At 56.2% G+C, this 13,078-nt stretch overlaps 2 protein-coding genes across 2 annotated transcripts in view; one reads left to right on the top strand and one right to left on the bottom strand.

The window, feature by feature from the left end:
- The window catches only part of DTX1 (deltex E3 ubiquitin ligase 1), a 118,779-nt gene that overhangs the window by 92,789 nt on the left and 12,912 nt on the right, over positions 1 to 13,078 (top strand). The window lies entirely within an intron of this gene.
- RASAL1 (RAS protein activator like 1) overlaps positions 4,638 to 13,078 on the bottom strand; it is a 44,947-nt gene continuing 36,506 nt past the window's right edge. The window contains exons 17-22 of the mRNA XM_025192724.1: positions 12,929 to 13,078; positions 12,398 to 12,535; positions 11,130 to 11,265; positions 10,328 to 10,448; positions 8,914 to 8,993; positions 4,638 to 7,936 (exon numbers count right to left, since the gene is read on the bottom strand). The exon at positions 12,929 to 13,078 is cut by the window's right edge and continues 9 nt beyond it. Coding sequence (XP_025048509.1) covers positions 7,803 to 7,936; positions 8,914 to 8,993; positions 10,328 to 10,448; positions 11,130 to 11,265; positions 12,398 to 12,535; positions 12,929 to 13,078 — 759 coding nt within the window. The 3' untranslated portion in view covers positions 4,638 to 7,802. The remainder of the gene's footprint in view (positions 7,937 to 8,913; positions 8,994 to 10,327; positions 10,449 to 11,129; positions 11,266 to 12,397; positions 12,536 to 12,928) is intronic.

Here is a 13,078-nt window from a genome sequence, read left to right as displayed (position 1 = left end):
AGGACAGAGCTCACCAGGACACTGAGTGCACTGCTGTTGGCTTGGGCAAGGGCACACGGCAGTATGTACAGACCCACACGCCTCCACCCTCCCCAAGGCACATTTCCCTCCCCACATGCACAGCACCCCTCACCCTCAGCCTGGGGAGGCACAGCCTCCTACATGTCCCTCCTGCTCCCACCCACCCACAGCAAGGGCTCCTTCGCCTCCACCTCAACACCTCCCTGCCCAAGAGCAGCTGCCTCCCCCACGACACCCTCCAGCCCTGCCCAAACACAGGGCGCATGACCCCCCTCTTCCTTTCTCTCACACAAACATACCCTTCCCCACACAGGAACAACACACCCTCGCCTTCGCACACACAGAGGGACAACACCCACTCGCCTGCCCTGCCCACACAGGAACACAAACAACCCCCCAAACCTGTCTCCTGCTCTTTCTCACGCACACCCAGCCCCAGCTTCCTGGTGCCACCAGGCATCTCTCCTTTCCTGCCCATGCACACGGAGCACCAATGGGGGGTGATCGGTGTACATGTGGGGTCTAGGCAGATCCTGTGTCCCCTGCCTGGGGGCCCTGGTGATGCTCCCGTGCCTCACAGGGAGCAACAGTGTAAAGCACGTAGCTGATGACCTTTCTCCCATCCATGCTGTGCTGCTTAGTTGTTTTCTGTCTCTGTGGCCTGGACACAGATCTCTGGCAGCAAGCAAGGGCAGGTGCTAACAGAGGACAGGCACTTCCAAGGGAGCTGCGGTACAGGCCATACCTGGCACCCCCAGGAGGGGACACAGGTTACTCTGGTGCCTGTACTGGGCCTGAACTTGTCTCATAGGGAAACAGTAGCAAAACAGGGACTGAGCTCTCTTGACACCTCTCTTCAGCCCACTTTGGTCTCCAGTCAGGGATGTAGTGCTGTAGTAGGACATGGCACAAAAGACACTAGTGTTCATTTGCTGCTCAATTCAGGGAAATACAAAGCTGAGATCTCTGGCCATTTGCACTGGGATTACAACTCTCTCTCTCGCATCTGTGCCTGGGGAGCTCTTTGGGTACAAAAGCGTTTCCTAAACGCAGGCTCCATTTATCATAGCCCTGTCTAGGGCACCAAGGGACACAACACGGGGCTATGCAGCCTGCAAATGAGTGGCTCCCCCTTCACCAGAGTGTCTTCAGGCCATGCAACCTCAGCATGGCAGGAGCAGGAGGGAATGCACTTCCCCTCATAACGGGGGCTAAGAAGCAGAGGGAGTCCCCTCCTGCCCTTCCCCAGGCCATGCATCCCTCACAAAGAGGCTGTACAGGTAACCTGGGCTGAGCCGTGATTGATGATGAGCTATTTACTGCTGCTGTGCTGCTGGGTTTGGCCCATTCCCCTGAGGAGCAGAGGCTTGCAGCTGCTACTGCTGGCGCCAAGGGGAATGTGCTTAGTGCTGCAAAGCTGCCATCTCGTCTGCAGAGATGCAGCCAGCCAGTGCGCCCCAAGTCTGGCTAGTGGGGTCTGCCACTGCCTTTCAGGTGGGGATCTCAGCGGCATAGAGGGGTAGGGCCCCAGTACACAAGATAGACTGTGCATGCTCACAGAGCAACGGGTCAGGGCTGAGACACCCTCACGGATAAGCATGGGGCCCAGGAGCTTAGTCACTGCACATTGTTCAAACCCCGTGCTGAGGCCAGATTACTCTTTTCCTCACACGCTGCTCAGTGGAGCTCATGGCTACAGCCTCTGGATGCTTTACTGCCGGGGAACAGACACCCCCTCTAAAGCTATAGCCCAGTTCTAGAGGTCAGGAGCTGAGACCCAGGTATATAAAGATCAGAATTTTCCACTTATATGGGGTGTCCAAGTGGAGACACCTGGGACCTGCTTTCTCAGAAAATGGGTAGTTAGCTAGCCTCCTTGGTCCAAAGCCGGCTCCCATTCACTTCAATTGTCCTCAGCACTTCTGTGAACCAGACCCCCTGGGCATCACAGTGGTGCCCAGTGAGCGAGAGTACAGCGACCACCTGTGGGAAGTTTGGTTCAAAGGACTTGCCCAGCATCATACAGGGATTCTGTGGCGGGGTCAGCGACAGGATCCAGGTGCTGAGTGCACAGGTGAGAACAACGCCCTGCTCTCATTTCTGGGGCCCAGTGCTATGATGGCAAGGAAAGTCCTGTTTTGCTCCAAGTGGCAGCCTGCCACTGGTGTGGGTAGAATATTAGCTACTAACTCTGTGGGTCCCTGAGCAGGTGCGGCTGTGACTCTCCAAAGGCTTGCGGTGTGGATAAGCCTGGACAGATCTTCAGGGGCTGGCAAAAGACCCATCCCTGACACCAAGACCACTGGCTGCCAAGTTTCTGCTTACAAGGCAGGGTCCAAGTAGAGCTTTTTAAAGACACCAGAGCTCAGGTGGGTCAACCATAGTCCCCCTCGCCCTCTCCTTAAACACAGCTGAGATGTTTTGGCTGAACAATGGTTGGCAAACAACTGAATCAGCTTGAGTGCCCACTCACATGCATGCCCAGACTGCATACAAACAGAGAAACTTTATTATGGGAAAGGGGCACAGTCCAAACATGGGGGGACACAAGAGAACAGAGCTGTAAGAAGACTCCCAGGCAGGGGCCCTCCCTGGTAGCAGTCCATTTCACTCCCTGGGAAGCCTGGTCTGGCAGGGATGTCCCTTTGACTCACCTGCATAACCTCACTCACGGTTGGGAGCAGCAAGCGGCAGCAGCTCAGGTGTTTCTTCACAGGTGGGTGTCTGATCCCAAGTCTGTTGAGGGTCCCTGGGTGCTGCTCTTCACTCAGCTTCACAATCTTGCTGAACAGGGGTGCTGGGCTGGCATTGGGGCCCATTCTGCTCAGCCTCTGTCCCCTGGGCCTTATCTTATGGCACAGTCTAAAGCAGCTGTACTGTGGAGGCCTCTGCATCGTCTCTCGAACAGAGTCCTCAGCAAAGGAGAGTCCAGGATGCTTGGGAATCTTCCACAAAGTCTTGGATCCTAGTCCTCCCCTGGTCTTTCCGGCAGTCCCCTGATCCCTAGTCCAATTTCATGTCAGTTATGGTGATTCCCCAATACCATTAGAGGATGAAGGGCAGGCAGCTCATGTAAATGACATTTGTTATGTTGGTCCTTTTTACCAATAGAGGAGTGCATTGTACTTACAGCTTCTGGGCACAGGCTGACAACCCCTGACAGTCACAGGGCCACTTGCTTTGGGCAGCCAGGGTGGACAAGGCTCAGAGTGGTTTGTGGTGATAAACTTCAAAGAATCCAACATGCTTCCTGTTCAGGGCCAAGCAGCCCAGTATATGACTGTGATGCCCCCAGTTCAGACTGGTCTAAGCAAAAGCCCTATTGCTAAGGTCACTGGTCACCTGGCATTATATGGCTGTGGTCAGTTGCTTATAACTTTGCCAGACTAATTGCTGGAGCTGAGATTTTCCATGCTCTGGATTTTGTTTCCTCTGGCTGGAGTTTATTGGAAAATATCAACCATGGCTGAAAACGGGCAGAGAGGAAGTATTGTTTAGTCCATTCCAAAACATTCTGGTGGCTTACACTTTGAGAAGTGTTTTAGAGCAGGGCTTTGAAATGGGGTGTAACCCTTAGAAAAACTGCCCTGCACATGTTCAGTACAGACTCGCTTGCTTTTGGCAGCTAAATTCCCTTAACATTCAACTCACCCTGACATGCTCCAGGCAAGGGCTAGCAGGACCAGTGCAAGCTGTGTCTGGGTCCAGGCACCTGAACACAGAGAGTCTGTTTCCTCTGTGCTCACAGTGATGCACCCACTGGGACCATGTTTCTGGGCAAAAGTAGCTGTCTGATTTGGGGGTAAAACCAGCCAGACCTTCTGGGATGGGGCAGGAGCCTGGTAGGAGAGAGGTGAAGGAATTGGTGGGGGAAGGGTTAAGTCAAGGCTGGGCAAGGAAACTGGAACTTGTCTAGGAAGCCTGAGGAGCAGAGGCTGGGATGGGCTAAGTGAGGAAAATGGGACTTGGACATGGAGCAAAGCATGGGGAAGGGACAGCGTCAGGGGGCAGGCAGGAGGGAAAAGACTGAACAGGACATACTTGAGGGGAACAGACAGAAGAATCTGTACCCACAACAGTTCATGTCCTGCCAGAGCCTGGAATAGAAACCAAGATCTCTGAGTTTCGCCCCCTCCTCTGCCATCTGCATGTCTCAGTAAAACCTACTGACAAAGTGGGCCTTCCCCCAGAAGTGAAGGCCTATGCAGAGGATGACAACCTACTGCTGCTAGAAGTTATTCCAGAACTTCAAGTGGCAGAGGCCCATGCAGTGGATCTGACTCCAACCCTGCTGATGCCCTGTGTGAGCACTAATGTGATGCTGCAGGATGGAAATTCAAGTGCATTTAAAAAACAAACAAACTGGAAATTACACCCAAAAACCCTCTGTGAAGTGAGCGTTATGCAGGTTGCTTAGTGAAGCGCACAGAACTTAGGGGACGTTGGTTACCTGTGCAGCCTGAAGGTAGCTCCCATGTGTGTACACATGATATAGTTTATTATAATGACATGATCATGTACTATTTTTCCTATGGGAGCCCTGTCTCATTCTGTGCAGGGGCTGGTATTTTATAGAGGACTCAAAGTGAAGGCAACTTGTCACAAACTCCTGTGTAATGCATGAGGCAGGGCATGGCAGGAAGCAAAAATCTCTCCATTACAGCAGTTAATGCTGCCCTGGGGAATTGGGTTTTGTTCCTGCCTCTGTCACTGAGTTCCTGTGTAACCACGGGCAAATCATTTAAACCAGTCTTTCCATGGATGTTCACTGACTCCATGTTCCTCATTTTTGGGGGTCCCACTTGCATCCCTGGGGGCTGATCTGAAGAATGCACAACACCCATAGCTACTGTGAAGCCAAAGGGAGATGGGCTGTAACACATAGAGCCCTATATGTTGCTAAGCATGCTAAAAAATAAGGTCTTTGGCATCTCCAACTGGCCACTCCAGCTTCTTGAGCACTTCTGTGCTTCATCTCTCTGTGTCTTGGCATTTGGTTTCCCCCCCATCTGTAAAATAGGACTGATAACAAGACAGCCTCATCAAACAGGGCTTCTTAGAAACTCTCAAACAACAGAGCCATGGAACAGCCCAGGAGACAGCAAATAAACTGATTTCAAAGCAGGGTGCCAAGACAAAGGCCTGGAGCCACATGCTGAACAAGGTTAAGTAAAAACATCAGCAAGCAGCTCATTCTGTGTGCACCATCGCTCCATACACTGAATGTGGCAGGGGTGGGATGCAAGGCAAGCTATGTGATCATGTAATTAGCACCTGCATCTCTCTCTCTCTCACACACACACACACACACACACACACACACACACACACACACACACACACACACACCAGAATGAAGGCTGGATAGACAACCTGAATGCTGGCAGGTCCTCATTTTTGAGCTCACAGCCTAAACAGAAGTCCTTAAGCACAGGCTGTGTGTGTAAGACATCTAGAGAGACGCACACAACACTGAACTGCATGAGGACACTGTTGAGTTAAAATCCAGGGGACCACACCTGACCTTCCAGGCTGGGATATCTATCCAGGTGATATCACTAGCCCTGAGTATGGCAAGCTGAACTGGGCAGCTGGCACCTTTGCAGGCAGAGCTTTGCCATGGGGAGAGAAGATGAGATCTCCCTCCTCCCAGCTCCTCTTCTGGGCTGCTCAGCAGGGCTGGGCTTTACCTGCATCTGCCCTGAAGCTAGGGGCTGGTTTGGAGGCTCATGTTCCAGTCACAGTCCCCACCTTCTCACCCCATCACAATCTCCTTTGCTGCATGGTCTCCCCACTGCTGTACCCTGAGTCAATGTGGTTGGAAATCCTGGTTCTTACCCTACCCTCATAGGGGGCATTTCTTTGCTCCCTACCCTGGAGGGCATCACCAGCTTCATAGATCTAGGCAGGTTCCAGACCTCACTCCTGGGCCCTGGATGAGATGTCCTGAGAAGTGGGGGGGGGGCAGTTCTAGCTTCTGGACCTGGTCTGTGGTCCACAGAGGAACCATCTCAGTTCTTCCACTTGGGTCAGGGCAGGGTATGAGAAAAGCCCAGGACCCCAGTGCTCTGCTGAGCCATGGGCTAATAGCACACAGTACACTGAGGATGTGCCTTCTCTGGATGGTTCTTTTTCAACCTTCCTAACCCCAGTAACTCTCCTCCTGTTGCAGGTGGACTTCATCTACTCTCTTCTATGGATAATCTCAGCTGAGACTGAGCAGTCCTGGAAAGGGGGAGAGACTTAAGGCCAGGGGGCACCAGGGCTTAGACTTCCACCTCAGTGGGCTAGCAGGGAGAGTAGGGTTCATGGCGGCTGTCCCCTTAGTCTCCCCCCCAGAATGTGTGCTGGGCACTGCAAGGGGCTGCCTCAGCTCTCATCGCCCTGGGGGGCTCTGACATACGGGACTCCTTCCATCTTCTCCTGAGGGGTCCTCCCTCTCCTCAGCACTGGTTGCACAGCCAGCCCATGTCTCAGTGAGTCTGGAGGCTCAACACATAATGTAGCAATCACCACAGGCTGAGCGGCACATCCCTGTGGCTCTGAGTCTGGAAGTGGCTGGAGCTCCAGAGGACAGTTATTTCAGCTGAAATGAGGTGCAGACCCACGCACCAGGCCTCCCTCCCATCTCCCACACAGCCTCCTCTCACTGCCCTGGTATAGCTGAGCTCCACAGCAAGGTACCAGTGAAGACAAGATCCAGTCCCTCCCTCCCACCTGCCACACACACAGATGAAGCCACAGTGATAACAAAACAGAGGAGGGAAGCATCCCTGGGAACTGGTGACTTCCTCTCCTGGGGCAAGGGCCAACCAGAAGAAGCCATATTCTGCTTTAAGACATGGTTCACTTACAGGCATGTGAGACTGGGTGCATCTGTACCACAAAGCACTGCACTGTGCTGTCTCAGGCAGCTTGGAGTCTCTATGTTGCATCAAAGCCACAGTTACCATGTCACCAGGCCACAAGAAGACATCGTCCTCTGTGGTATCACCAGGGTTTGAATTACAGAGGAGCTCGGGTGGCGGGGGGAGCGAGCCCCCACATAAGAGACAAGAGCTCCTCCATAAGAGATGAGACCCCCAACCTGCTCCGTGCCTGAGGCAGTGGCTCTTTCCGGCTTCCAGCTGCCAACACCACAGACCCCCCCCCCACAAGAGTCGAAATGTAATTCAAACCCTGGTACTGCTGCTCTCCTCAGCTTGCCACCCAGAGACTAGTGTCCCCACAGCTCTCCAGGTGCCAGTCTGGAGTTCCCAGGGACAGACACGCACGGACTGAGGCTTACTGTGAAGATGCGGCTTAGCAGAGTTGAGTACTGGCCCAGGTGAGGGCTGAGGAGCAGCTCATCTCCAGGGCACTGGCAGAGATGGCTGGGACATGTGGATTTTTGCTGTTCTGTCCCATGGGAAGCAGGCAGCTGCCTGCCCCTGTTCAGGGTCTGGGCACACAGTGTTCCTGGTGCCCCCTGGTGCCATCTGATGGCAGATGTGGGCACTGTGTCAAGATGCAGAGGTGGGAGAGCAAGGAGCGCTGGGCCACCTCCAGCCAGTGTTGGTGTTGTCTTCTACTGTGACCCTATTGCTCCTGTCCTATTGGCCTTCAATGCAGGGCAAGGACCTGCCTCAGTTGCACACACTCTAGACCACAATGCCAGGCCCGATGGGTGGACAGAGCTGGTACCAGGGTTGGCTCTCACATGCTGCTGCTAGGCAGGTGCAGTCTGATGGAGGCCCAGGCTCCAGGAGTGGCACAGGGCAGGGGGTAGAGGCTGCCTAGGCCTAGTACGACTCAGTGGCCGCCTCCTCCTTCTCCCGGCACTCAAAGGCACTGTGGGCACGCTCCAGGTCCTGGATGACATCCAGCAGGCGGGCAGTGGCAGCCATCCTGCGGTCCCGGAAAGAGCGTTCATGGTCTGCAGGAGAAAGGGAGATGATGCAGACAGCTCTGAGCACCTGGGCAGGGCAGGGCATGGCAGACCAGTGCAGAAAAGCACCTGAAGGCCCATCACCCTGCTGCCCACCACACCCAGCTCCCACCAGGCACGCGTCACCAGGCTGAGCAGAGGATTTCTGCCCCACCCTGGCCACTTGCTCCACTTGGCATCTGCAAGAAAATGACTCCCAATGGAGGGTAGAGAGCCTGTTTGTATGAGAAAAGGCCAGCAAGGGCAGGAAGCTCCTGCTTGGGGTCTCCACAGACTTTGCAAGGGACATCCCTGCAGTGCTCTCTGCCCATCCCTGAGCAGGAACTGGTACATGCAGGGGAGGGAGCCCCAGGTGCTGACAGGAATAGAGGGGACTCACTGGATCCCCACTCCCAAGTCTGGCAAGGAGGAGCAGAGTGCTAGTCCCCTGCTGGAAGGTGAGAGCATTCACAGAGCACAACGGCAACACCTGCTCACCCCCGGGATCTGACGGTGATTCAGTGTGGCCATGGACCCAGGGAGCAGCAAGAGACAGGGGGAGACTGGCACCATCTTCTCTGTCACCTGGTTATCCCCATTTGCTTGCCATCCATGTGAACCCAGGGAAAGCTTTAAGAGAGGGAAAGGCCCCTCTGCCCTCCCTGCTCGCCTGGGCATGAGCTCAGAGGCAGCATTCCTCCTCCAGGCTGACACTGCAGTCAGGCTCTATGGGACTGTGGGAAGACTGCTGTTGGCCCGGCTGGCCTACCAGGTGGGTCCTTGGCCTGTGGCAGGAGTGAGCTGGATTGCATGGGCCCAGGGTCTAATGCCCCATGAGCCGTCTGCTTCCCAGGCTGGCACCACTTGAAGGCTCCAGAGGGGCTGAGGCTCTTGCTTGCTCCCACTTCATGGCTTGCATAATGTCATCCCTCTGGCACCTTCCTGCCAAACCCCCTTGGCCGCTTTGTGGAGCAGCAGATCCATACCTTCCTTGGTATAGCTGCCCTCCTGCCCCTCCTCCTGCTCCAGTGCCAGCCTTGCTTCGGAGAACTCCAGGTACTTCTCCCTGGGGAGAGGAGAAGGCGAGTGTGAACTCTCAGGGGCAGGGACCACTCCCGTCTGTACAACGGTCTGGCCCAGACAGGGTGGGCAGGTGTTACATGACAGTTATTTAATCAGGGAGAGAAGGGAGTGCTCAGAGCACCTTTCTGAAGGCCTCTGGATGAAAGGGTCTAGCCAGCCCCACAGTGCCACATCCTTGTTTGCTGTTCCCGACCGAGATGGTTTCTCAACCCAGACAGACCCACGGCCCATGGATCAGGACACTTCCCTGGGGAGTGGGAGAACCAGCACCCCATTCCTGTTCCGGTAAATATCTAATGGATTATACACAGCTGAACCACCCCAGTAAGAGATGCCCCTGTGACAGACTGGCTGAGGGTCTGGTAGCTGGAGCAGTTCATGTCCCTGAATCAGGCCATGTGGATTTCAGTCTCCACCTCCCTCCCTGCTGCGAGGGCTTTGGCTCCTGGGGTGCAGGCAATGCCTCGGACCCCTGAGGACAGGCAGAAGCAGTGTCTGGGCATGCAGGGAATGAATTGCCAAGGGACCTGCTTTGGACTGCAGGCCACAGGCTTCTTTAAAGGCAGCAAGTGTGACAACTGGTGAAAGGAAGACCCCTCGTGGAGGCATGTGGTAATATCAACCACAGACCTAAAAACGGGCCACCACCTGCTTTTTGACCCCGGTCTCTGCAGCAATGAAGTCCTAATGGTGACTCCCTTTAAGACCTTCAAGCGTGTGTTGGCCTGGGGACAGCATCCCCCCCGCAGGAGGCAGGAAAGAGGGGTGGCTGTTTGAGCAAGGCCTGATGCCAAGCAACACTGGTGCCTTTGCCATGAGGGATGGGGCTGGCGATCTGTGCAATCAAACCCCTCTGGGAAGCAGGGCCGGAGGAGCCAGAGACAGAGCCCCCTGCCACAGCTGGGCTGGAGGGTGAGGATGGATGAATGCACCCACATGGGGAGAAAACCAGTGACCATGGAGCAGAGGAGGGATCAGGAACAACACTGAAAGGCCAGCGGGACCCACTGTGTACCCAAAGGCATGCCCTGGAATCCATCAGACCCTCCCCTGCTCCCTGAAACCTGGCTAGAAGGCAGAGCTGGAGCCCCCATCCCATGGAGCAGGACCTGAGGCTGGTGCCTCTACAAAGCTAACTGCCCTCCCTGGCCACAGCATAGCCCCCCTCCCAGCCCACAAGGGCAGCTGTGTTTGTGACACACTCCTACCCCATGCCAGCTGTGAAGTGATGCTCCCCTCCTCAGCACACACCCATGGCCACCTCCCTTCCCTCCCATGCCACGGTCCCTCCTGTCCCCCACCAGTAGTCACATGCACCTGAGCTTGTCTCTCGCCAGCAAGAGCTGCCCATACACCATCTGGGCCTCGGCATCTGGGTCGAGGGGGTCACTCCAGTCCCCAAGGGTCACAGCAGAGTGAGTCCGGCTGCAGCCATGTACTGGAGGCAAGACAAGGTGGGGGACTGGTCCAGCACATCCCGCAGCCAAGGGGAGGCAGGATGGGCTGCCAAGTTGGGTGTGGGGGTAGGGGCCTCAGCCTGCAGGGACCTTGGTGGTGAAGAGCTGAAGCCTGGCTGTAAATCAGGCCTCAGTGCTGTGGCAGTGGGCTTGGGAGACCCAGCCTTCCAGCCAGACAGGGATGGATGTGGCTCCTTCCAGGGCCTCTCACTGTGCCTCAGCCACCAAGGAGGGGGAGGGGGCACTAAGATGAGGTGTCTGCTCCCTGCCGGCAGTGGAACCTAGCAGACTGATCTGGGACATGGGAGTCCCAATTCTGGTCCCAGCTCTACCCCTGGCTTGGGGGTGACCTTGGGCAAGTTACTTCCCCTGCCTGTGCCTCAGTTTCCCCATCTGTGAAATGGGACAATGACTCCAGTCTCCTTAGCAAAACACTTCGAGATCTGTCAACAGAGAGCACCAGACATGAGCTGGGAAAGATAGGGCAGGAGTCCCTTGGCCTCGCTTGCCCCACGACCACCCACGTCCCACACTGAGAAATGGCAGCATCAAGGGTTCTCCTGGGACTCTGCAGGCAATCCCACCCCCAATGCTGCCTCCCCTCTGCCCAGGACCCCACCCAGAACTTGCCAGGCAGGAAACTGGTGAAAGGTGAGCAGTACCTGTGCGGTCAGCCTGCAGGCAGCAGGTCCAGCGGCTGCCTCGGAAGGCGCCAGGGTGGCAGGAGGGCAGCATACGCTCGTTGTAGATGCTGGCTTTGCGAATGGCTGACAGCCACTGATTGAGCTCATTCACGTTCTGTGGGGACAGGGTAGCATCAGCACCTGGTCCCACCCACCCTATGGCATGGCACAGGCAGCAGTATGCCCACCGTGTGTGGCCTGTGGCTGCCAGTACAGCTGGATCCATCAACTCAGACAGCACTTCAAGTCAGTGGCAGGCTGGGGCAGGGTTGGGTGCACTGAGAGGCCCGGCTGTCTCCCATCCCCCAGAGCCACTGCCATCACTACATAGCTCTTTGGGCACCCACAGGCTGTTTAGGCTGTGCCTGGGTCCCCTGCATTCTGGACCCCTGCATTCACTAGGCATGGGGGTTAATTTGGCACCAGGGTGATGCCCCTTGGAGACTGGTGGGTGCCCCCAGCCCTCATCACCTTTACCAAGTGCTCCCACTCCAGGCTCTTGGCTGCAATCACAGCCCAGGGGTGAGGGGCCTGGGAGCACCTTGCCCCCTGTGCTCTGGCAGGAGGGTGCATGCTGGTCCAGGAGCACCAGTTATTTGCATCTCTCAGGGATGGGGTCACCCACAGGCAGCACAAAGCACGGGAGATGCAGGGCTGGGTCAGCCTGAAAAGCAAGGCCCACACCAGTGGGGTACTGCAAAGGAGTTTTACCTAGATTGAGACCCAGAGCTCCCTGTGCACCAGAGCCGATTGCTCTTGGGGCATGCAAGTAGGCAGCCTCTGCCTACAAGGCCAGGATACCAGCTTTCCCTCAGCCACGGCACCCAGGAACTGCAACCATGGCAGGCAGCATGCAGGGGCCACTGGGATCCCCACCTTTATGTTCATGCCTGGCCTCCCCTTTCTTTTATGCACATGGGCAAAGCCAGCAGCCATCCAGCCCTACCTGTGGACAGAGGAAGCAGGCAGCACCTTCCATTATACTTGCTGCTGGCTCTCCAGCACACTGGCTAGCAGCACTGACCTGCCCCCTGCTACACACACGGTCGCCCTGGGGTTCTGGCATCTTGGTCACCCTCCAGGGATCAAACCCAGGCATGGCAGAGATAAAGTACGAGCCCCTGCAGGCTGAGCTAACACACTAAGTCCCCAAGACAGGAGCCACAGAGGATGACACGTCCACGACAGGACACACAGGTTGGCCCCAGGGGCCACACTGCCACTGCCCCCTCGTGGTGCGTGCTCACCTTGCACTGGATGTACATGGTGTGGAGCTGCCCCTCGCCGTCCTGCGTGATGATCTGCATCATGTGTGGCTGCTGGAAGGCATTTTCGTCCACCCTCTCCACAGCACAGATCCGCTGGATGGGGATGGAGGAGCGGACCTGCAAGATGAAACCACCCCCCAGCCCCCTGCCGTAAGATGGTGCCTTGGCGGCAGCAGGGGAGGTGGGAGGAGGGGTCTCTATACAGGCCTCAGCCCCTCACCCATCAGCAGAGCTGGGAGAAGTCAGTGCAGGGGTAGCAGAGGGCAACAGGCGGGGACTGGAAGGCAGAGCTGGGGGGAGCCCAGTGCTGGGAACAAGGGGGCTTCAAAGTGGGATTGAGGGAAGCTGTGGGGAGCCCAGAACAGGGCACCCATCGTTGTTGTGCCTGACCCTGGCCAGCATTACCCTCCCCATACTGACCGCAGCTCTAGTGATCAGCAGCTCCAGAGGCCCCATTCTGTCAGGGGTCCCTGAGCCCAAGGGCACTAGGGGAGTAGGGCAGGGCCCTACCTGCCACTCAGGGGACTTGGAGTAGGAGAGGGTTTCACTGCTCAGCCAGAAGTAGCGCTTCTTGAAGGTGAAGCGTGTGACCAGGTGCAGGCCCTCAGCCTTGCGCTTGTGCAGGTAGCCCTCCTTGATAGTGGCTGATGGGTGGAAGAG

This window comes from Alligator sinensis, unplaced genomic scaffold (assembly GCF_000455745.1).
Source record: "Alligator sinensis unplaced genomic scaffold, ASM45574v1 scaffold216_1, whole genome shotgun sequence".
In the NCBI taxonomy this organism is placed as follows: Eukaryota; Metazoa; Chordata; order Crocodylia; family Alligatoridae; genus Alligator; species Alligator sinensis.
This window is presented reverse-complemented; position numbering and strand designations above follow the sequence as displayed.